Raw genomic sequence first — 23,727 nt, 5'->3', positions numbered from 1 at the left:
CGCAATATACGGCTGGACGACGGGTCCGTGGACGGCGGACAAGGTCGTCGTTCGGGATTTTTGGCCGCGACGTGCATCGCAGGAAATCACTTTTTGATGCGTACCTATTAAAAAAATCCGCGCAGGAGTTTTTTGGGACGCCCACTCTGTCTCGATGGACGTTTGTGCGGCATTCGTACGTCGGGTCACGAGTTCGCTGCTGTCTGCCGGGTCAGACGTCGACAGTGATCCTTTCGCAGGTTCACCTATGGAATCTATGTTACTAGTTCTCTTTTTCTCCAAATAATTAGATTTGTTGGACGTCTCGCGACGACGCGGGTCCGTCGGCGTCCCTGCGCGAATCCTCGTTCGCAATATACGGCTGGACGACGGGTCCGTGGACGGCGGACAAGGTCGTCATTCGGGATTTTCGGCAGCGACGTGCATCACAGGAAATCACTTTTTAATGCCTACATATCAAAACAAAATCCGCGTAGGAGTTTTTTGGGACACCCACTCTGTCTCGATGGACGGCTGTGCGGCATTCGTAAGTCGGGTCACGAGTTCGCTGCTGTCTGCCGGGTCAGACGTCGACAGTGATAATTTCGCAGGTTCACCTATGGAATCTATGTTACTAGTTCTCTTTTTCTCTAAATAATTAGATCTGTTGGACGTCTCGCGACGACGCGGGTCCGTCGGCGTCCCTGCGCGAATCCTCGTTCGCAATATACGGCTGGACGACGGGTCCGTGGACGGCGGACAAGGTCGTCGTTCGGGATTTTTGGCCGCGACGTGCATCGCAGGAAATCACTTTTTGATGCGTACCTATTAAAAAAATCCGCGCAGGAGTTTTTTGGGACGCCCACTCTGTCTCGATGGACGTTTGTGCGGCATTCGTACGTCGGGTCACGAGTTCGCTGCTGTCTGCCGGGTCAGACGTCGACAGTGATCCTTTCGCAGGTTCACCTATGGAATCTATGTTACTAGTTCTCTTTTTCTCCAAATAATTAGATTTGTTGGACGTCTCGCGACGACGCGGGTCCGTCGGCGTCCCTGCGCGAATCCTCGTTCGCAATATACGGCTGGACGACGGGTCCGTGGACGGCGGACAAGGTCGTCATTCGGGATTTTCGGCAGCGACGTGCATCACAGGAAATCACTTTTTAATGCCTACATATCAAAAAAAAATCCGCGTAGGAGTTTTTTGGGACACCCACTCTGTCTCGATGGACGGCTGTGCGGCATTCGTAAGTCGGGTCACGAGTTCGCTGCTGTCTGCCGGGTCAGACGTCGACAGTGATAATTTCGCAGGTTCACCTATGGAATCTATGTTACTAGTTCTCTTTTTCTCTAAATAATTAGATCTGTTGGACGTCTCGCGACGACGCGGGTCCGTCGGCGTCCCTGCGCGAATCCTCGTTCGCAATATACGGCTGGACGACGGGTCCGTGGACGGCGGACAAGGTCGTCGTTCGGGATTTTTTGCCGCGACGTGCATCACAGGAAATCACTTTTTGATGCCTACATATCAAAAAAAAATCCGCGCAGGAGTTTTTTCGGACATCCACTCTGTCTCGATGGACGGCTGTGCGGCATTCGTAAGACGGGTCACGAGTTCGCTGCTGTCTGCCGGGTCAGACGTCGACAGTGATAATTTCGCAGGTTCACCTATGGAATCTATGTTACTAGTTCTCTTTTTCTCTAAATAATTTGATTTGTTGGACGTCTCGCGACGACGCGGGTCCGTCGGCGTCCCTGGGCGAATCCTCGTTCGCAATATACGGCTGGACGACGGGTCCGTGGACGGCGGACAAGGTCGTCGTTCGGGATTTTCGGCAGCGACGTGCATCACAGGAAATCACTTTTTGATGCCTACATATCAAAAAAAAATCCGCGCAGGAGTTTTTTGGGACATCCACTCTGTCTCGATGGACGGCTGTGCGGCATTCGTAAGACGGGTCACGAGTTCGCTGCTGTCTGCCGGGTTAGACGTCGACAGTGATAATTTCGCAGGTTCACCTATGGAATCTATGTTACTAGTTCTATTTTTCTCTAAATAATAAGATTTGTTGGACGTCTCGCGATGACGCAGGTCCGTCGGCGTCCCTGCGCGAATCCTCGTTCGCAATATACGGCTGGACGACGGGTCCGTGGACGGCGGACAACGTCGTCGTTCGGGATTTTTGGCCGCGACGTGCATCGCAGGAAATCACTTTTTGATGCGTACCTATTAAAAAAATCCGCGTAGGAGTTTTTTGGGACGCCCACTCTGTCTCGATGGACGTTTGTGCGGCATTCGTACGTCGGGTCACGAGTTCGCTGCTGTCTGCCGGGTCAGACGTCGACAGTGATCCATTCGCAGGTTCACCTATGGAATCTCTGTTACTAGTTCTCTTTTTCTCTAAATAATAAGATTTGTTGGACGTCTCGCGATGACGCAGGTCCGTCGGCGTCCCTGCGCGAATCCTCGTTCGCAATATACGGCTGGACGACGGGTCTGTGAACGGTAGACAAGGTCGTCGTTCGCAATTTTTGGTCCTGACGTGCATCGCAGGAAATCCCTTTTTGAAGCCTACATATTCACAAAAATCCGTATAGGAGTTTTTGGGACGCCCACTCTGTCCCGACGGACGGCTGTGCGGCATTCGTACGTCGGTTCACTAGTTCGTTGTTGTCTGCCGGGGCAGACGTCGACAATGATCCTTTCACAGGTTCACCTATGGAATCCATGTTACTAGTTCTCTTTTTTTCTAAACGATAACGCTTGTTGGACTTCTCGCGATGACGTGGGTCCGGCGGCGTCTCTGCGCGAATTCTCGTTCGCAATATACGGCTGGATGACGGGTCCATGAACGTCGGACAAGGTGGTTCACGATCTTTGGCCGTGACGTGCATCGCAGGAAATCTATTTCTGATGCCTACATGTTCACAAAAATCCGTGCAAGAGTTTTTTGGGACGCCCACTCTGTCTCGATGGATGGCTGTGCGGCATTCGTATTTCGGGTCACCAGTTCGCTGCTGCGTGCCGGGTTAGACGTCGACAATGATCCTTTCACAGGTTCACCTACGGAATCCATGTTACTAGTTCTCTTTTTTGCTAAACGATAACGCTTGTTGGACTTCTCGCGATGACGCGGGTCCGGCGGCCTCCCTGTGCAAATCCTCATTCCCAATATACGGCTGGACGACGGGTCTGTGAACGGCAGACAAGGTCGTCGTTCGAATTCGTGAGCCCCACGTATGAATGCCGCACAGCCGTCCATCGAGACAGAGTGGGCATCCCAAAAAACTCCTGCATGGATTTTCGTGAATATGTAGTAATCAAAATGGGATTTCCTGCGATGCACGTCGCGGCCAAAAATCACGAACGACCACCTTGTCCACCGTGAACCCATTCTTCAGCCGTATATTGTGATCGAGGATTCGCGCAGGGATGTTGACGGACCCGCGTCATCGCGAGAAGTCTGACAAGCGTTATTGTTTAGAGAAAATAGAACTCGTAACAAGGATTCTATAGGTGAACCTACGAAAGGATCATTGTCGATGTCTTCCCAGGCGGACAGCAGCGAACTCGTAACCCGACGTACGAATGCCGCACAGCCGTCCATCAAGACAGAGTGGACGTCCCGAAAAACTCTTGCACGGATTTTCGTGAATATGTAGTCATCAAAAAGGGATTTCCTGCAATGCACGTCGCGGCCAAAAATCGCGAACGATGACCTTGTCTGCTGTTCACAGACCCGTCGTCCAGCCGTATATTGCGATCGAGGATTAGCGCAGGGGCGCCGACGGACCCGCCTCATCGCGAGAAGTCCGACAAGCGTTATCGTTTAGAGAAAAAGAGAACTCGAAACAAGGATTTTACAGGTGAACCTGCGAAATAATCATTGTCGATGTCTACGCCGGCGCACAGCATTACTGTAGGCAGAATCAAAATACCAAGGAGAGTTACCTGATGTGGTAGGCATTGCGGTATTGGAAGATAGAACCTGTTTAAGAAGAGCCTCCTGGTCCTGAATCGTAGTAGGCACAGGCGTAGGCGCAGGCGGGGCAGAGGCTGTGACAAATGAGATACTAGACTGAGGAGGTCGACGAATATGCCGAGGCTTATAGTTACTACTGCCAGAGCGAGACGGCCTAGTAGGGCAATATTGTATAGTATGGCCTAAAACATGACAGTAGTGACACTTCACCTTGGGGCAATGACCGAAGTCATGATCAGAAGACTAACATCGTTTGCAGCGATGGGAACGACTCTGAGTAGGAGTTCGGGCGGTGACCGCAAGAGCAGAATCAAGCAGAAGAGCCTTGGCTAGGTGGAGACGAGTTTCCTCAAAAAAAAATCTCCTGAATAGCTGCATCCAAGGTAGGAAGTGGGTGCCGATATAACAAAGAGGCACGAACTGCCTCATACTCTGGACGCAAAGCCATCAAGACCTGAATGAGGCGAAGATGATCAGGACTGATCTCAGCTTGATCCAACCGATGCCAAAGGGGTTGCACTTGCGCAAGGAAGTCGTTGATAGATTGTCCTGGTTCCTGTTTTAGATCATGGAGAGTGCTCCATAACTGATAATAGTGTGCCAAACCAGTAGCACGGAAGCAGACTGCCAAGAAATCCCACGCTGCCTTGGCAGTTTCAAATTGGGCAAGCTGCACATGTATCGCCGGAGTGGAAGTATTGCACAACCAAGTGAGAATTTGATGGTTCTTACTGTCCCAATCCTTCAATTTTTCAATATATGATTCAACAACTTTGGCGGTAGGCGCAACTTCTCCTATAGAAACCGGAGCAACGGGAGCAACTATATCCCCCGTAACAATCCACCGTAATTTCCTACCTATCAGAAAGCTTTTCATCGATTGTACCCACAAACTGTAATTATCTCCGGACATAACAACATTTATCGGAATATGGACATCCATCTTTTCCATAAAAAATCAAGGGTAGACAATATCTCAAACCTCAAGCCGAAAGCCAAAACGACAAAAACGCAAGCAAAATCGAATCAAACTCGAAACACGAAAAATCAGACGGATACAAAAAACTGCTCAAACGGAAGAAGTGAGTATACCATCGCGGAGGAAATTAAATTGCGAACACGACGGTACAAAGATCTCCGCCAACGGCCGCCGCACGCGCCTCCACGCGCCGGCGAGGTGTCCGGCCGAAAATCTCGTCAGGCGCGTGTGAGGCTCACGCGCTGCCGTTCTCCGATCTGTTCCGGAGTCCGGCCGGTCTCGTGGCGGCGAAGACGATGGTGGTGGCGGTGATGGTCGGCGGTGGTCGAAAAGATACGATCTGGAATGCGTGAGTTATTTCGATTTGATCGGGAAAAATTATAGCTCTGATACCATGTTAGGATTAATTGAATAAACTATATTTCATTGTTTACAATTAGGGTACAATATTATATTTATACAATATTATATTTATACAAAAGATATATTGGGTAAGGATATATATGTCTAGATATATACAATATATATCAAGATAAACCATTCTCAAGAACAATGACACTTTATGTCAAAAAGACCGTCCTAAAAGCCTATACTCTATCAGTTAAAACGAGGCAGTAAAAGAAGCCGTACAATATTTTCTAAAGAAAAAAACATTCTTCACATAGAATTCACTTAGTCATTAGAGAAACCTTTTCTTCAAAGGCTAAGGAATATGAACTCTTCGATCGCCGGAACTTCGCCGATCTTCGCGAGCACCTTTTTGTCAGGTTTTTCGTCGACGCCGATCGCCATAATCGCCGTCGATCGCTTCACCGTCCGCCCGACGCTCATGAAATTAACGTTCACGTCGTGCTGTCCGAGGATGGTCCCGACTTCTCCGATCATCCCCGGCTGGTCGACTTGGTTGCACAGTATCAGGTTCCCTTCGAGGCTCGCGTCGACGCCGAATGCTCCGACACCCGTCAGAATCGGCATCCCGCGTTTCACCCTGCCCTCGACGCTGATGATCTCACTGTTGTCAAGCACCGCGCTCGCGAATTTCGATCGGGCGTTGGTTATCTGCACTTGGATCAACTCGACGGGATTCTCCGGCGATGAGCCGGAGAGAATCCGCTCCTCGCTGATTCGGAGGCCTTTCTGCTTCCCGACGAAGTCGGCATTTACGATGTTGATCCGGGTGTTGGATATAGGCTCGACGATTCCCTTCGTGATCATCGCGCGGAGAAGTCGAGTGTCCAAGTCGTCGGGGCTCCGCGCCGTAGTGTATATCACCTTCACCGACTGGACTCCGCCGCTGCCGGAGACCAATTGTACGGCGAGCCTGCCGAGCTTCTCCGCTAGCGCGACGTAAGGAGCCAACTCCGACATAACCTGCTCGTCGAAAAAAAAAAAAAAAGTGCGACTCAACTCAATTTCTCGTTGAAAAAAGACGAAGATTGCATTGTACCTCCGGAGGAACCACCGGAGCGTTGACGGCAGTCGCGGCGAGATCTCCTTTCAACGCGCCGACGACAGCCTCGGCTATTTCGACAGCCACGTCTTCCTGAAAATCTCCGTCGATGTTACCGAATCGACATTTTGAGAAAAAAAAAAAAAAAAACACGATGCGGCAGAAATCGAACCTGCGCTTCCATCGTGCTCGCGCCGAGGTGCGGCGTAGCCGTGACTTTCTCGTGCTGTACTAGTTTGCTGTCCTTCGGCGGGGGCTCCTCCGTGAACACGTCGAGCGCAGCCTAAAAAGAAATCGTAAATTTAGGATATTGATAGATTTCGACTGCTCGAGTTTACAAAAAGATCGGTGTAGTTTGCATACCTGCACGACGATTCCGGCGTCGAGAGCTCTAACCAAAGCGTCTTCGTCGATAACTCCACCCCGGGCGACGTTGATGATGCGCACGCCGTTCTTCATCTTCGAGAACGTTTTGTCGTTGAAGAGCTTGTTCGTCGAAGAAGTAAGAGGCATGTGCAGAGAGATGAAGTCTGCAGAGGAGATGGCTTCGTCGAAGGAGACTAAGTCGACGCCAATTGCGTGAGCTCTGTCAGGCGGAGCAAAAGGATCGCAGGCGATGACGTTCATTCCAAGTCCTTTCGCTCGCCTCGCGACTTCAGAGCCTACTTTGCCTAATCCCATCACTGCCAGTGTCTTCCCGACAAGAGAAGTTCCGACGTATTTGCTCCGTTGCCATATTCCTGTCGAAACAATCAATCGTCGTACAAAATATAAAGGCTTTGTCGACTTTCTAAAGCTCTAATATTCATAATCTTCGAGTCTTTCTTACAAGAATGACGATGATCGTAGAAACATGAATGATTAAAGCTGATTCTCAAATCATGTATATGCACATAGATCCATTGTAAACAAAATCGAAGAACAAATCAAGGCCTTGTCGAGTTTCTATGGCTCTAATATCCAAAAAAAATTTCTTACAGGACAGAGGACGATCACAAGAAATGCAAATGATTAAACTACATGAAACACAACTGATTCTTCAAGCAACAAATCATGTATATACACATAGATCAAATGTAAGCAAAATCCAAGGCCAAATCAAAGGCTCGTCGCGTTTCTAGCGCTTTAATATACAAAACCTTTGAAGTGTTTCTTACAAGACTGACAAACAATCACAAGAAATGCAGAAACATGAATGATTAAACTAGAAGAAATATAACTGGTTCTTCAAGCAACAAATCATATATATATATACACACATAGATTCGAAGGCTAAATCAAGGCCTTGTCACATGTCTAAAGCTCTAATGTTCAAAACGTTTTGAAGTATTTTTTACAAGACATCGCGGATCACAAGAACTGAAGAAACATGAAAGATTAAACCACAAGAAACATGCGGAATTCTTCCAAAAGAAATCGTACATATTCCACAACAATGGCCAAATCTAGAACTTTGATCACAACAAAATTTCTACATTCACTCACTCATTCTCTATCTATATTCCAATTCATATGAATAAATCCTCATTCAAACAAATGTTCACAAAGAAACACAGAAAGAATCAATGGAGAATATATCTAAACCTCTTCTTTTCCACAATCAGAAAAGAAATTCGTTACTTTCTGCAATTGGCATGCAGAGTTGTATCAATGCAAATCATCATCAAATCCTCGAATTCTTTTTCATATATAACTCTAGAAACTTCCTCGATAAAACCATAACTGAATCCGTTAAGAAAACAAAAAACTGAATGAAAACCGACAAAATCGAATATACAGCTTACCGACTTTCATGGACGCATCTGCCTGCGCGACATTCCTCGCCATGGCAGTAAGCAACGCAATTCCGTGCTCGGCGGCGGCAACCGTATTGGCCGTGGGCGCATTGACGACCAAGCAACCAAACTCCGTCGCCGCATGAATATCCACATTATCAATCCCGACGCCGGCTCGTCCGACGACTTTCAGCCTTCCTTGCGACGCCTCAAACGCCTGGCGCGTCACCTTCGTCTCGCTCCGTACAATCAGCGCATCGCAGTCACGAATCTTCTCGCAGAGTTCTTCCTGCGATAAATTGTACAAGCACTCGACGTTCCCAAATTTCCGGAGCAAATCGAGCCCTGCCTCTCCGAGCTTCTCGGAGACCAAGATCGTAGGCTTCGCCGACGCCGAGCGACTTGTTTCGGACGGGAAATCGGTCTGCAGAGCGCTGGAAATGACGCGACGGCGGGAGAGGGGAATCTTCAAATTGCAGGTGGAGAGGCAGCGGTTGCAGAGAGAAACGGTAGAATAGGAGAAGGGAAGATTGGATGCCTTGTTGTTGCGTGTAGAAGCGTCGTTGGGGGTTTTGGCAGTGGGAAGAATCGCGGAGGAAATGGAGATGGCAGCCATTGATGGATTCCGGAGGGCGTCCGTACAATCTGGCGCAGTGATCCCGGGCCTGGTTTTATGTGGAGAAAGTTGGGAAAACTACGAGAGGAGGAGAGTTTGAATCTGCGTAGAAGTAGCGCATACACAGATACACTACGAACAAATCATTATATTTAATTTTATTTTTTTATATTTTAGTTTTTTTGGAGGAGGTTAGTTGAGACGTAAAACATAGGCGGACTTTCTTCTTTCTAAATTTTTTTTATACGATCTTTTATAAAAAAATAAGTTATTATTCAGTTTTATTATTTTTATATTATTTACATAATTTACTATATTTTATATATAATAGTATTATTTATTATTTTTTTCCGTTTTAAAACAATAATCTAATTTTCATAAATAATTATATCACCATAAAATTATTCATATTTTTTATTATATTTACACAATTGCCACTAGTTTTTACACTAATATACTCACGAGGACAAAAAAGTCATTTATCCTTAAACGACTACCAATATAATATCAATATTTATTTAAATATTGCATCCAATATAATAGACTATACTTTTGGAATAGAGAGAATTATTTTCAATAATTTTGCAAAACAAATACACTCGCGATTTTCGTAGACATAATAATTTTTTTTGTTATTTTATTTAAGATTATAAATATATTGTTATTTAAAATTATAATTTATCTATTATATTTCTAATGATATTTATATTCTTGTTTTTTTTTAATTTATATACTAATAGAAGTAAATTGTAAATGAATACGATGAAAAATGAGGGGAAGAGTATTTAGTCATTTAGTATAGATATGATGATTATATTTAATGTAAATTTTTATAATTGTCCTTTTTAAAGTAACACCACAAATTATTTGTAATGCATAAATTTTGAAAGTTGATTTGATATTTTCAATTATTTTAATAATATACTCGCTTGTCTCGTTTTTTTTACGGGTAAAAGACTTTTTTGTCCTAGTGATTGTATTAGTGTAAAAAGTAGTGACAATTGTGTAATAATAATAAAAAAGTAAAGGTAGTTTTATAGTGATATGGTTATTTATAGAAATGAGACTATTGTTTTGGAACGAACAAAAATGGTAAACAAGACTATTGTATTTGGACTGAGGGGTATTATTTTATAATAAAAAAAATAAAAGTAATTTTTTAGTATTATATAATATAAAAATAACAATATTTATATAATATATTATAAATTGTAAAAATATTTATTATTATAGGTATAAAGTATAATTATTAAATTAAAAAATAAAATCTTTCTTTTGATACAAATATAAATGAAAAATAACACAACGGAGGAAATAATAAAATTAAAATAAGTGACCAATTAGTAAGCATTGAATACTTATTTTTTAATATAAAATATATTATTAATATAGATACTCCATTATATATAATGTTTTTATTTTAAGAATTTAAAAAATAGTAATAAAATATGTGCAAATTGAAATTTAGAGTGTGTTTATTTTGTATTTTAGTTTGAATGAAATATATATATATGAAGTATAAAAAATTATATAAATAACATAAAAATAATGAGTATGTATAATATATTAATTTTATTTTTTTTAGAAAAAATATGTTTTGAAAATTTTTTACAAAATAACAAATTTTTAATATTCCTTCCATCCATATTTTTTTTTAATTGTCTATTTGCAATGATTATATTTTTTTATTTAATATATATCTCATTGCACAATAATACAAATATCATTTTAACTATATTTATTTACACAAATATCATTTAATCACGAATAAACATATAAAGATAAAATAATTAATTTATATAAAATAACATAAACTACCATTAAGGAATATAAATTTATAATGCATACTTGTGTAACTTCTCAAAATTTAATTCCCATTATTTAAACACTAAAATTGGAATTAGATCTCATTTTACTCAATTATTAAACTCAATTGTTTTTTTTAATGAAAATGATATACATACGGTAAAAATAATATTTCTATCCTTGAACTCAATTGTTTTTTAATGAATTTATTTTATTTTTTAATAATATTGGATAAAGTGTATATGTATTTTTAGTGTGAAGTATTTTTAGTGTCAAGTATTTTAGAAGGGGTGTAATTAGTAGATAATTAAAAATATATTAGTAAAAATAATTATCGATAATATAAATAATTATAAATTAAAATTAAGATAACTAATTAGTTTAATTAAAATTAAAAAAAATAAAATTAAAAAGTTTAAAATGAAATTAAAGTGTGTAAACATTTCCAAAAAAAGAAAGTTACATGGCATATAGGGAGACAGAAACGGCAATATGGATATAAAATCAGATGCAATTAAATAAACTAAAATGACAAAATAAATACATTGTGAGCAGACGAAATAAATATCTATTTTTTTTTTTTATTTTTTACTTCTTCATTTTTCACTCAAATGACTATTTTTACTGGCCTTCTTCAAAATATTCATTTTTATTTCTTTCCTATATTAGGATATTAATATGGAAGTATGATTAATTTTTACTTAAATTATAAATATACTATTACACATATAAGTAAAATTAAGTTAAGAGATAAAAATACCAAAATCAAAAATACTAATCTACGATAAAATTCCAAAAGATACTTTAAAATTTGAGAAAACGAGTATATTATACTATTAAAAATCAAACTTTTAAATTTAAAATATTACATAAAATTTGATTTATATAACATAAAATAGTTATGATTGAAATTCAATATTTTAAAATAATAACCCAATCACACCCAAAAGAATCTATAACATTCAGTGAAGAGTGGGCACCAAATTAGCAGGATGATCATCATTATCACAAATTTCCAGAAGCACAAAATCGAATATTACCAGCCACAAGACTTTAACAAGAATCAAAGAAATAAAATCCTACATTACATTGCTTGCCCCTAAAATTCATCGATCAACAAACACAAACAACACACAGCTTCTTCATTTTCATGCCAAGAACACTACAAAATCATTATCACTTTTGATCCCATTCCTCCTCATCTTCAATGAATCTCAATCCCACTGCTTGCTTAATATCATCCTCTACCTCCTCAAAAAAAACAAAGGAAAGAAAAATCCTACATACACAGCCAAGCTAAGTTTCCAAAACAACAATGGCGGATCTAATTACTTACCTGGTCACTATTTCTTTTTCTTGGCCACGTCACGTCTCTCCTTCAGCAGCTTCAGACCAAAAAACCTGCAAACAGACAAAATCCCCAAATTTTAGGGTCTTCTCCACACATCATCAATGGCGGAATGAAATCAATCAATCAATATTAATCTTACCTTCCCAGCATTAGGACAGTAGCTTGAGGATTGGTCCCTGGAGAGACGGTAAACGTGGATCCATCGATCACTCTCAATCCGTCGATTCCGATGACTTTCAGGTCGCGATCTACGACCTTCCCGACCAGACATCCGCCATGGTAGTGCCAGATTGTGTTCACCGTGTGGCGGCAGAAATCGCTCATCTGCGCATCGTCGGAAAGGTCCGCCGGCAATGGCGGACCGACGTATCGGAAGTCTCGTGAACCGAACCAATGGTGGAACTTGAAATCCTCCATAGCCCTGCTTTTCAGCACCTCGCCGATTTTGCGCGTGCCATTCATACATAGCTTGAGGTCGTCGGGATTGCTGAAGTAATTGAACCGGACTATCGGGTTAACCCGGACGTCGGTCGAGGCGAGCCGGAGAGAACCGGCGGAGACCGGCCCGACGATCTTTTCCATCAGCGTCGCCACCGTGAGGTACGCGGAGGAGCCCGGCGGCGCGACGAAGACGGGGCGGGCAGGGGAGGCGAACGGGACGATGTTCGACGCCGCTTCGAGGTATGTCCCGGCGGCGGTGACGCCGACGACTTGGATTAAGGAATGATCCAACGGCACCGGCGGAACGATTGAAATTCCGTTTCTAGGGTTGTCGTAGACGAACCGGCCGACGTACGGCTGGTGGTAGACGACCGGAATCCCCCACGACGCGAGGTACGGCCGCGGCCCGACGCCGCTGAGGAGGAGGAGCTGAGGGCTGCCGAGGGCGCCGGCGCAGAGGAAAACCTCTCCCTTCTCCTTAACCATGGCGTGGTGGTAGCCGCCGAAGTGATCCCGGAACACGGCGCCGATGGCGTTCTGTTTCCGATCAGGGTTTGGGGAAGACGACGCCACTAGAATTCTCTCCACGCTGGCGTGCACGACGACTTTGATGTTCTTATGGCTGCCATAGCTGAGAAGATCGGCGGCGCTGTGGCGGCGGCCGGCGCTATCGAAGGTGGAGCCGCCGATCTTGGTGCCGGCGAGATGGTCGAGGCTGAATCCGTTGTACGGATCGATTCCGGCCTCGATTAACGCGTCGCGGACGGCGGATTGCCAGTTTTTCAGCTGTGGGCGGAACACGATTGCTTTTTCGATCCATTGATAAGATTGATTCACCGTTCGGAGATCCCAATTGATTCCCGACCTGGCGTAGAACTCCTGGTCGGCTCTGCTGTAGAAGCCGGCGTTAATGGCGCTGCTGCCGCCGAGAACTCTGCCTCTGGCGTTGGGGACGCCGTCTTCGGAGGTGAAAGATTGCGCCGGAGATTCGTAGGCGTCGGTTTCCGTCAGGGTCGTGAGGAACCCTTCTCGGGTCATCAAATTAGGGTTCCCAAAGGGGATTCCTCCCCTCTCAAGAACAAGAACCTTAAATCTTTCCGAGAGCGTCGCCGCCAGTGGGCAACCGGCGGTGCCGCCGCCGACGATCACGTAGTCGAAGTAATCCTCCGCCGGAAAATCCGTCGCGTTGGAGACGAAGTTCAGGTATGAAGGGCCTGCAACATTATCGGAAAATCAGAAGCTAATGATTAATTTCAAGAAATCAAGAAAATTGATAATGGGTCTTACTCTGTTGTTGAGAATGTGAAATTGGGAGCAGCGTGGCGGCGATAATAAAGAAAAGGAGAGACGGCGGCCATGGAAAATGGGGGTTTTCCTCCATTGTTGGGAACTGGGTTTTCTTGATTTTGTTCTGTTGGGGTGTTGTGGAAGAGGGAATTGAAGAGCGTATTTGGTATAGTTACTTACTTACGGCTGCTGAAACGGGAGAAGGGTGGATAAGTAGGGAGAAGAGCAGTATAACTTTGGTGGGAAATTCAGTTTGAATCACTGCATCGATCACTTAAATCAATCCATCCAAATTACACTCTCACCCTTAATAAACTGCCTCAATAGTCAAATTCAATTATTTGACTTCAATTTCATTATAAAAATAATAATACAAGTATACGTAACGCCGCCTTTAAAAGCCTAACACGGTCGTGTTTCCATATAAAACGGCCGTGTTCTATGTAAAAAAAAATAATACAAGTATACGAAACTCCGTCTTTAAATACTTAACACGGCCGTGTCCCTTTAAAACGGCCGTGTTCTAAGTCAACGTATTATTCAATATTTATCATTGGGTTGGGCTGTAGTTTAATTAGGCCGGGCCCTGGCCCAGGCCCAGGCCAGCCTGTAATTTAATTTTTTTTTAATGTGTAAAATAATATAATATCGATCAAAATAAAATGAACATGTCTTCGGCTGTCTGTCTCGGCGTTCGGACAATTTCAGCTCTTTATTTCTGCGGGAAGGTATCTCTGAGATTCCGACCGATCGGCCGTTATGGCGGGCACGGGAATGCACCCCTACCACCAGCAATGGGCGCCTACAGCGGCCGCGCCTCCAGCGGCTCCTCCGGTGACTCCACCGCCGCCTCCTCCTGCCCTCCCCCTCGCTCCGCCGATGTCTATGGATAGCCCGGCCTCACGCTCTCACTCTGAGGAGGTGTGTTTGATGGACTCTTACGGTACTTATTTCAATGAATCTTAATTTTGAAGCTGTAATTCTGGAAATTATGAAAAAAATTAGGAGGTGTGATTTGGTATTCCTGGCTTTAGGGTTTCTATGTAGGGCTTCTGCGACTTGTTTATTTTGTTGTGCGTCTCTTTGCTTTCTGTAATTTTTGATGTTACGAAGCAGTTACTTGTTACAGCGGTGCAGAGAGTATCGTATCCGAATTATTGTTCTTAGGGTTAGAAGGTATTGAGTGGTATGTTGCTTTTATTGTGGTCGTTTGTATTAATGGCGACTGATAATTGTGCATTAGGTACGTACCATATTCATTTCGGGTTTGCCCGAGGATGTGAAGGAGAGAGAGCTCCAAAATTTGCTGAGATGGCTGCCAGGCTACGAGGCGTCGCAGGTGAACTTCAAAGGCGAGCATCCTATGGGGTTTGCACTTTTCGCCACTCAACAGCATGCTATTGCAGCTAAAGACGCACTTCAGGTGATTTATTTCTGTAATTTACTCTGCTGCTGTATTAATTGCAAGGATTGGATCATATACTATATAGGTTTTTGTTAATGTCTTTCCATATAGGATATGGTGTTTGATGCAGATTCTAAGTCTGTTTTGCACACAGAGATGGCAAAGAAAAATCTCTTTGTGAAAAGGGGTGAGGTTTATTTTTTATTTACTTGCAAAAATGTGATAGTTCGACAGATGTAAAGTATATGATGTTGTAATGGTTTTGTCGTTCATAGGGATAGTTGCAGATTCAAATGCTTATGATCAAAGCAAACGAATGCGGATAGGCGGTGACTATACACATACGGCTTATTCAACGTCTCCATTTCATCCTTCCCCACAAGCTGTTTGGGGGCCACATGGGTATGGTGTCGTTTCATACCCAACAGTCCCTAACTGCTGTTTTTGAGTGTGAATTATACTGAGGCATTAATTGTAAATTTGCGATTTTTGAGTCGAAGTTTCTACACATTGAAATATCATTTTTTATTTCCCTTCATATTTGTTGTTCAGATATATGGTCCCAGCTCCTCCACCGTATGATCCGTATGCAGGTTACGCTGTTCCTCCTGCACCCATGCCTGCACCACCTCCCGTACCCTCACCAAGTAGTTATTTACCTGTTCAGGTGAAGCATTCTTCTGTTGATGATGATTTCTTTCCAGAAGTTAGTTAGCAATCATTAATCATTACTCATAGCAAGTATGCCTGTTCGTGGACGCATATAAATCGATTATTGTGTCTTAAGTGTGTGTTCAAGCACTCTTTTTATGTTGAATGAATCTGCTTGCGTGACAGAAGGAATTATTGATGTTGGTTTATTATTTGTTTCTTCAATCTTCCGGATTATGCTTCTGCAGAATACCAAAGATAACCCCCCGTGCAATACCCTGTTCATCGGCAATCTTGGTGAGAATATCAATGAAGAAGAGCTGCGGGGCCTTTTCAGCGTGTATGTTTTTCACATTCATCGTTATTTTGCACCTTTAAAAATGTATTGTTGAATGCTTCAGATTTGTCGTGAATTAACCATTTCCTTATACTCTTCTGAAAATGCAGCCAACCCGGTTTTAAGCAGATGAAACTATTGAGACAGGAAAGGCACACTGTTTGCTTCATCGAATTTGAAGTAAGATCTGAACTTACAATCGAGCTGCTAGTTTTCTCAAATTTTTAGTCGTCCCAGTCAATTTTCTTTATTCTTCTCGGTCATCCTAATTAATTTGGGCTGCGTTATTCAGGATGTGAACAGTGCAACAAATGTTCACCACACCTTACAGGGAGCTGTTATTCCAAGCTCGGGTACTGTCGGCATGCGTATTCAATATCCTTTTGTTAAATCACCATTTTCTGAATTAATTCTTCGCCTTTTATGGTTGCTGTTTACTTTCTTGATTTTATATTTATTATTTAACTCATTAAAGTAGTAAAAAGTTGAGCATTTGACTATATGTTGTGTGCGAGAAAATAGATATTTGATATGATATTTTTTAAGAAAGTTACTTTTTGATTGATAGCGTCAAAATTTTCTACATAAATAGAGCTGACTAACTAATGCAATTTCATAGTTACTTTATTTCTCCTTGACTTTCGAGATACATATTCAAAGAACCCGTTCGGGAAAAGAAAGGACAACAATTACAACGCGGCAGGCTCCAACATAAACGTGTCGCCAGTAATGCTGACCTACCAGTAGTCGGCAGGGGACGTATTCTGTACTCTATGCTCTCAGAAATACAAAGCACTGCCGTTGCATGCATTCATTAATCATCAAGTCATCATCACCATCGGCATTATCTTCTCTCATATAACTGAAATGCACTTTTAACGGCACTCATACACTAGGCGTGGTGTGCATTTTTATATCTAAAGATTATTAGGCATGCATCCTAAGCATTGCCATATATATGTGTGTTTTGTTTCGATTTTTTATATCGTTGCTTTTTCCATGTTCAACTTTGCGTGTGCGGCGTTTGTATTTATTTATGTACAATCTTCTGTGGCCTTCGATTTTCTTGATAAAGTAGTTTCCTTTCGTGCTTAGTATGAACACTTGTATTCGCATGTTGCTTCGACTGATTTCTTTTTTGAAGAAAATGTGTCTGATTCTTTTTCATACATGTCATGCTCATTCGATATCATCATTTGCTAATGACCTTAGTGATGAACATTCCTTCATTAAGCATATCATTTAGTGATCGAATAACTCGCATTTCTTGCCCATTCTGATTTTCTAGTTAGAGATTACGAAATCGCACCATTGATTGCTAGTGAAAATTTTAGAAAATCTGAAGTATTATGCAGGTTCGATTTGAGGATGACGAGGCCTTGGATCTGCGGAATATTGAGCTAAGCTAAGGTACTGCCCGGGCACCAAATAACCGAAACTAGTCGAGAACCTAGAGCCTTTGGCACATATTTTATACTGTTTGTTTTTGGGGATGTTTTTCTTATCCTGTGTAGTGTTCCCTGAATGTTCTTATTCACCAAATTACTAAGATAGCCTTTTTTTTTTTTTTTTTTTCCTATTCTCTTTTATCGTTCGTATCTATATTTTGACTATTAGTTTCGTTGTTATTGCTCGACCATTTCGGACCTTTTTTTCAATTTCAGCCGGAGAGTTAGAAGGATTTATTTTACCCTTTGTGATCGTTGCTCAATGCTGTAGCTGTTGCTGTAGCCCACTGTATGTATGATCATCTTCCGATTATCCTTATAATTAAGGATATTTTTTTAGAATATTCTAAAATGGAAATAATAGCAAATACATTGAAAAGGAGGGAATGTAACTTATAAAACGATTCTTCTACATGATTTCTACACTGTCTGCTTGATATGATATTTCAATGAATATAACTTAATGAAATTGTTGTTGTAAATTTAAAAATATTTATAATATATATAAGATATATAAATGGCTAACTAAGGGAAGGTTTTATTAAGGTTGGTTTGAAAGATGAGGCGTGATTCTAACATAATGCAGACAAGCGGTACTGAATGGTTGTATGAGGGTATTGTTTACATTCAAAGTTGCTTTTATGGAGTCATTATTGTTCATTTTAAATATTATATAAAACAAATTAGGTTCTATTTAATTAAAATTTCAAATTAATTTTCATCATTATTTATCGATAATATATCTATATATATAGAGAGAGAAAGACAGAACTATAGGGGTTAGGGACAGTTAATCTTCAATCCCTAAAATATAGAATTGTTTTAATGTAAAAAATAATAAAATTATATATATATATATATTTTTTTTATGTTATAGTGCAAAAAAATAATAATTTTTTTTTATAATTTTGTTGATTTATACTTTTAGGTTATAATATATTTTTTAGTAGAAATTATTTGAATTTTTTTAAATATTTCTTTAAAATATTAATTTTTAACTATTTTTTTTTTTGTTTATTTGGTTCCATTGGAAGAAGTCGAAAATTACAATATTAAAATAATAAATAAGTGAATTAATATTTTGCCCCCCTTAAATTTTAGAGCTAATTTCGTTAGTATATATATATATATGAAAGAACATCGTATTAAAGTATATTGTTGATATTAAATTTGTCCAAAAATTTATTTAAATAGTACTTGAAGAGTAGTGGATACGTTTCCTAACAACCTAAGTGAAATGTTATTCCTGTCCAAAAAGAAAATTGCTTTCTCTGATAGACTCAATTTGTTTAGTTGAAATCTTGCAACTACTGTCTCTGTCATTTTTTTCCCAAATATTGGACTACCTGCCGTGGACTGATTATGAGTTCATATACTTCAAAGTACAAAAATCTATTTAGGGTGTGTTTGTTTGGGGGTTTGGATTTTGGATTGGGATTTGAATAGTAAAATTTTGAATTTGAATAGTTGTATGATGTGATATAAATAGAGTTTGATGTGATGTTTTGAATGTAAAATTGATTTTTAATATAATATAAAAAATGAAAAATAGGTGTTTGATTTGATGTTTTTGGGGGGAAAAAATTGGATGAATAGTGGAAATCCTCCAAAATCCTTCAAAAAAATTGGGTGTGTTTGTTTGGGGGTTTGGATTTTGGATTGGGATTTGAATAGTAAAAATTTTGAATTTGAATAGTTGTATGATGTGATATAAATAGGGTTTGATGTGATGTTTTGAATGTAAAATTGATTTTTAGTATAATATAAAAAATGAAAAATAGGTGTTTGATTTGATGTTTTTGAGGGAAAAAATTGGATGAATAGTGAAAATCCTCCAAAATCCTTCAAACAAACACACCCTTAGTAGAAGGATTAGATACCAATATAGTACATGTTTGTTAGGTTTGAACTTCAGACCAACCTATTTATCATTGAGTTTATACTGTTATTAATAAAAATATATTTAGTATTTTTTTTTTCACAAAATAAATCAAATATAAAACTCAATTTTAATACTAAGTAGTGTGATATATATATATAATTAACCAAGTTAAAATGATGTATATTAAGCTCCAACTTGACTCATTTTCTGAAATCAAACAAAAATTTCAGTTCAATTTAACTTAAAAAGATATAGGTCATAAATTAATTTGATTCTCCTTTTGTTAGATGAAATAAATGATCGTTTCTCACCTTAAGCTGTTTGAATATACATCAATTATGGATTTATTTACAAACAGAGCCAACCAAAGCTCCTATTATACGAACATAATGCCATACTATTCACCATAGAACTATGCCACACTAAAACATGAAGTGTAATTTCGACGAATATCACTAAAACTCGAGAAATTTGAAACAGAACTAACCTTACGATCAAGCGGCGGCGGGAGTCGACGGGAAGTGAGTCACACCCGAATTCTTGATCCCGATCATATCCGTACATTTCACGCTCCCGTAAACGCCAATCTTCTGCTGAAAAAGTGCGCTAATCATGTTCTCCAAGCTCTCGGCCGTGTACATTACCCTGTTCGTCAATTCATTCTCGTGCTCGACTCCCGGCATGTATTTTTGCAAAAAGTTCTTATACGGTCGAACAACCGTCTCGACGACCATTTGACACGTCTTCCATCTCAAGCCCTTGTCGTAAAGTTTCCATTTTGATTGCTTCTTGTACATGTCGTCGAACGTTTCGCAGAATGCGACGACTCTCTCGTCGACGAGGTTTCGATCGAAAGCTCTGCCCCCAGGAAATAATGTCAAGTCCTCTTCTTGTAAGAATTCCAGAAGCTTCTCCCAGCTCTCCCTCATGTACAATCCCGCATAATATTCCGCGGATTCGTCGTAAGCCCACAGCCAAGAACTTCCCATCAGGTCGCCGAGCTTCGACTTTCTCGTCTCGTTGCATAAATACGAGTGATTGTTCATCATAAATAGGTAGGAAAGCGCGGTGTCGTCGTATCCTTTTGCCCAAATCTCCACGTTGATCTCGACCGCTTTGATTATGTTGCGGATTTCGTTCGATACAATCCCGTCTCCAAATTTCACTTGGTTCCAGACTTGATATATCTCGAGGATTCCCGTAAGAATCGAGATGTTCTCGTCGTCGAGTAGGTAACTGCAGTATTCGATCACGAAATCGACTAACGTCGGGACACTGCCATCTGGCGGGGGATCGAATTCCCGTTGCAGCTCGACTTGCGCCGAGAGTTCCCAAAAGATTTCGCAGGCGCCGTCGACGACTTTCTTGACGAGTTCCCGCGTCTGGTTTTGGATCTTCAGACAGTGTTTCCCGACGAACAGGTCGTTGAAGTCGAGTCGCAGCTTGTCCATCGTCGAGAATATCTTGATCAGCTTCAACAGCTTGATCGCTTCTTTCTTGCATTTACAAACCGTGTTTCCGAACTCAAGGATTTCCATGAATCCGGATTTTATCGCAATATCTGCAAACAAACACGTCGATACATCCGATCCGAATCTTTCGAACACCTTTCTGCACAGCGCGAACTCCTTCCGCAGCAAATGCCTCACCGAAAACTCCATGTGTTCATCCCACAGATCAACGTAATCCACCATTGTCTGAACACTTACTCCTTCAGACGATTCGATTTCCAGATAATCGAGATTCAGGGCCTGCAATGTAGCTCGAGAATTTTCTATCCGCGCTTCGGCGTATACAGACAAGCATCGATCCAGACGATTGTTTTCCTCCAAAACCTCAGCGACGCTTTGCAACTCAACGATCACAGGTTCCAAACAAGAATCGCCTAAAAATCGAAATTCGGCTCCTTTCAAAATATTCTCAAATTCCCTCTCCAAGTTATTACACGCAGTCAACAAAACCCCTCCTTCGCGACGAAACAAATCCTCCATCCCCTGCAGCTCCACCAGCACTTCCAAAATCTTCGAAACTCGATCGAAAAACCAGCCTTCGTCGTCATAAGATACATTGTTTCTCAAAAACTGCAAGACATCTTCCATCCACAGAATCAGCAATCCACAATTAGAAGAAAGAAGCTTCAAAGCATCTTCGAGGCGCCTGAAATTATTGATATAATCGAACAAATCGGCGTCGCCTCGACCGGATTCAAGAGAATCCCTAAGCTCAAAAACCAAGTCCATTACCCTCAGAGCACCTGCTGCAGGCCCCAAAGCTCTGCCAACGTCGTCCCGAATGCCATAGACGGCGCACTTTCGAGCCACATTCTTCACTGCAGCCTGCAAACATCCAAAATTACGCTGCAGACCGAGCAATCTCAGCCCGATTCCATCGACAGCAATGGATACATTCCTCGATTCCTCAATGCAACTCTTCAGAACTTCTCTGGCGGCAAGAAGATCACGCACAGCAGGTGTTTCATCGTCCATTTTTCAGTCAGGCATTTCGTCGAACACATGGTGGGCAGGGCACTTTGTCTTTATGGATTGTATAGAAGATGGTTGGGGTTTCTTTATCGAAATCAACAGAGATTTACCAACCAAACGGGGATGAGTCAAGGCAATGCAATTGGAGTGGAGTGGAATGCACCAGATTCCAACCAAACTTCACGGCGAATGTAAGAATGAATGCCCAATAATCCATAACTGCCCAACCATTCGAGCTTTAGCTTGGATGATGTAATTGGGGGAATTTCTTACCTGCCTTTTACTTCTTCCCTTCTTCCTTCAACTTACTGAATAACACACATCTGGTCGTTTAGACAAACTTTATAGACGAGTTTTGGAGTCTTTAAAACATTTTAAATAATAGGATAAGTATAATTAAGTATATAATTTAAAAAGTAATTATTTTATAATCTAAATAATAATAAATTAAAATTAAAATAATTAATTAATCTAATTAAAATTTAAAAAATTATAAATTAAAAATTTTAAAATAAAATATTGGTATGTAATAAAAACAATATAGACACAATAAGTGTACGAATGGAGTAAAAAGAGGTTTGTTTGTTTGAGGGTTTGGATTTTGAATTGAGATTTGAATAAAAAAAATTTGAAATTTGAATAGTTGTATAATGTGATATAAATAGGTGTTACTTAATATTTTGAATGTAAAATTAATTTTTAGTATAATATAAAAAATAAAAATATTTTACTTAATATTTTTTGAATGAAATAAAATTAATAAACAACAAAGAGCAATTAATATTTTTATTTTTTATATTCAATTTTATCTCTTATTGGTGAATATTATTTTATATTTAAAAAATAATAATATTTTTTATAACAGTAAAAAAATTGAATATAAATTCGAATAACAAAAAATACTACTATTTTTTTATTATTATAAACTCAAGTAATTTGATAATTTAATTATACATTCCATTATTTTTTTATTTTTTTATTTTTTTATCAATAATTAGTTTAAATATATATAAACACCCTTTTAATATACTTGCAATAACTTTTTTAGTCAGAAAGAGACGAAAATTTTAAAGCTAAAAAAAGGTGGGTAGTTTCCTTCGTCCTCAATCAGTTGCGACATTATTGCGCATTATTATGTAGAATGTTTCTTGTCTCGCTCCTTCAAATTGACAAACAAAACAACTAAGGGAAAAATTAAATAAATAAATAAAAATAGATGAATAATACTCCATCCGGCATATAAATAAATGCATGCTTATTTGATCGGATACAAATTTTAATAAAAATAAGTAATAATAATTATTTTTTTTATAGTAAAAAAATACAAAAGTGTAATAATTTTTTATTTAAAAAAAAAACAAGAATATTTTTTTATAACAGCAAAAAAAAAAGTATAAATTTGAATGAGATTGACAAACAAGACAACTAAGGAAAAAATTAAATAAATGAATAAAAATAGATGAATAATACTCCCTCCGTTATATAAATAAATGTATGCTCATTTGATCGGATATAAATTTTAATAAAAATAAGTAATAATTTTTATTTTTTTAGTAAAAAAAATACCAAAGTGTAATAATATTTTATTTAAAAAAAAATAAGAATATTTTTTTATCGCCAAAAAAAAAAAAAAAAAAAAAAAAGAAAGAAAAAAGAAAAAAAGAAGAAGAAGAAGAAGAAGAAGAAGAAGAAAAAAAGAGAGAAAAACAGAACTCACCCTGTAGACCCCATCAACAGATCACCCACTGGCCCATCCATTTAGGGATTTGTTTCTAATTTCAAAATAAATAAATAAATCTTTAGTATGATACATTCAAAAAATAGAGAACTATATAAAAGAAAGAGTAATTATAG

At 40.0% G+C, this 23,727-nt stretch overlaps 5 protein-coding genes across 6 annotated transcripts; 1 reads left to right on the top strand and 4 right to left on the bottom strand.

Annotated features, from left to right (window-relative positions):
• Positions 1 to 4,311: 4,311 nt before the first annotated feature.
• On the bottom strand, positions 4,312 to 4,905 carry LOC127241725 (uncharacterized). Its single transcript, XM_051260897.1, has one exon. It carries the CDS (start codon positions 4,903 to 4,905, stop codon positions 4,312 to 4,314), a length of 594 nt encoding a protein of 197 aa, XP_051116854.1.
• A 732-nt stretch (positions 4,906 to 5,637) lies between these two features.
• LOC127241724 (D-3-phosphoglycerate dehydrogenase 3, chloroplastic-like) lies at positions 5,638 to 8,782 on the bottom strand. Its single transcript, XM_051260895.1, has 5 exons — positions 8,176 to 8,782; positions 6,755 to 7,131; positions 6,564 to 6,674; positions 6,389 to 6,484; positions 5,638 to 6,312 (listed from the first exon to the last, which is right to left on the bottom strand). The coding sequence occupies exons 1-5, from the start codon at positions 8,780 to 8,782 to the stop codon at positions 5,638 to 5,640; spliced, it is 1,866 nt and encodes a 621-aa protein (XP_051116852.1).
• A 2,786-nt stretch (positions 8,783 to 11,568) lies between these two features.
• LOC127241769 ((R)-mandelonitrile lyase-like) lies at positions 11,569 to 13,889 on the bottom strand. 2 transcript variants are annotated; one of them, XM_051260974.1, is made up of 4 exons: positions 13,668 to 13,889; positions 12,079 to 13,594; positions 11,925 to 11,989; positions 11,569 to 11,836 (listed from the first exon to the last, which is right to left on the bottom strand). In XM_051260974.1, exons 1-3 carry the CDS (start codon positions 13,759 to 13,761, stop codon positions 11,932 to 11,934), a joined length of 1,668 nt encoding a protein of 555 aa, XP_051116931.1. In that variant the 5' UTR covers positions 13,762 to 13,889; the 3' UTR covers positions 11,569 to 11,836; positions 11,925 to 11,931. The 2 variants fall into 2 exon arrangements, with proteins under 2 accessions (XP_051116931.1, XP_051116930.1); XM_051260973.1 differs by having other exon boundaries at positions 11,569 to 11,989.
• A 445-nt stretch (positions 13,890 to 14,334) lies between these two features.
• LOC127241793 (uncharacterized) lies at positions 14,335 to 17,227 on the top strand. Its single transcript, XM_051261010.1, has 9 exons — positions 14,335 to 14,588; positions 14,911 to 15,090; positions 15,184 to 15,259; positions 15,348 to 15,474; positions 15,625 to 15,739; positions 15,972 to 16,063; positions 16,171 to 16,240; positions 16,353 to 16,439; positions 16,715 to 17,227. Exons 1-9 carry the CDS (start codon positions 14,427 to 14,429, stop codon positions 16,805 to 16,807), a joined length of 1,002 nt encoding a protein of 333 aa, XP_051116967.1. The 5' UTR covers positions 14,335 to 14,426; the 3' UTR covers positions 16,808 to 17,227.
• Positions 17,228 to 19,674: 2,447 nt separating this feature from the next.
• Positions 19,675 to 22,181, bottom strand: LOC127241595 (exocyst complex component EXO70A1-like). The gene has a single exon (XM_051260723.1). It carries the CDS (start codon positions 21,874 to 21,876, stop codon positions 19,885 to 19,887), a length of 1,992 nt encoding a protein of 663 aa, XP_051116680.1. The 5' UTR covers positions 21,877 to 22,181; the 3' UTR covers positions 19,675 to 19,884.
• Positions 22,182 to 23,727: the final 1,546 nt, after the last annotated feature.

This window comes from Andrographis paniculata, unplaced genomic scaffold, assembly GCF_009805555.1.
Source record: "Andrographis paniculata isolate CXL003 unplaced genomic scaffold, ASM980555v1 Contig83END, whole genome shotgun sequence".
In the NCBI taxonomy this organism is placed as follows: domain Eukaryota; kingdom Viridiplantae; phylum Streptophyta; class Magnoliopsida; order Lamiales; family Acanthaceae; genus Andrographis; species Andrographis paniculata.
The sequence above is the reverse complement of the archived record's forward strand: the minus strand, read 5'-3'. Positions and strand labels throughout refer to the sequence as shown.

Bases quoted from the DNA above. Each gene is read 5' to 3' on its own strand.
- LOC127241793 (XM_051261010.1), top strand. From the start codon at position 14,427: ATGGCGGGCACGGGAATGCACCCCTACCACCAGCAATGGGCGCCTACA. The intron at 15,091-15,183 runs GTGATTTATTTC...CTTTCCATATAG, and splicing joins CAGCTAAAGACGCACTTCAG to GATATGGTGTTTGATGCAGA. The intron at 15,260-15,347 runs GTGAGGTTTATT...TGTCGTTCATAG, and splicing joins AAATCTCTTTGTGAAAAGGG to GGATAGTTGCAGATTCAAAT.
- LOC127241595 (XM_051260723.1), bottom strand. From the start codon at position 21,876: ATGGACGATGAAACACCTGCTGTGCGTGATCTTCTTGCCGCCAGAGAA.
- LOC127241725 (XM_051260897.1), bottom strand. From the start codon at position 4,905: ATGGATGTCCATATTCCGATAAATGTTGTTATGTCCGGAGATAATTAC.
- LOC127241769 (XM_051260973.1), bottom strand. From the start codon at position 13,761: ATGGAGGAAAACCCCCATTTTCCATGGCCGCCGTCTCTCCTTTTCTTT. The intron at 13,595-13,667 runs GTAAGACCCATT...ATAATGTTGCAG, and splicing joins TTCACATTCTCAACAACAGA to GCCCTTCATACCTGAACTTC. The intron at 11,990-12,078 runs GTAAGATTAATA...GTCTGTTTGCAG, and splicing joins ACTGTCCTAATGCTGGGAAG to GTTTTTTGGTCTGAAGCTGC.
- LOC127241724 (XM_051260895.1), bottom strand. From the start codon at position 8,782: ATGGCTGCCATCTCCATTTCCTCCGCGATTCTTCCCACTGCCAAAACC. The intron at 7,132-8,175 runs GTAAGCTGTATA...TTGTTTCGACAG, and splicing joins AGATGCGTCCATGAAAGTCG to GAATATGGCAACGGAGCAAA. The intron at 6,313-6,388 runs GTACAATGCAAT...TTCGACGAGCAG, and splicing joins CTCCGGTGGTTCCTCCGGAG to GTTATGTCGGAGTTGGCTCC.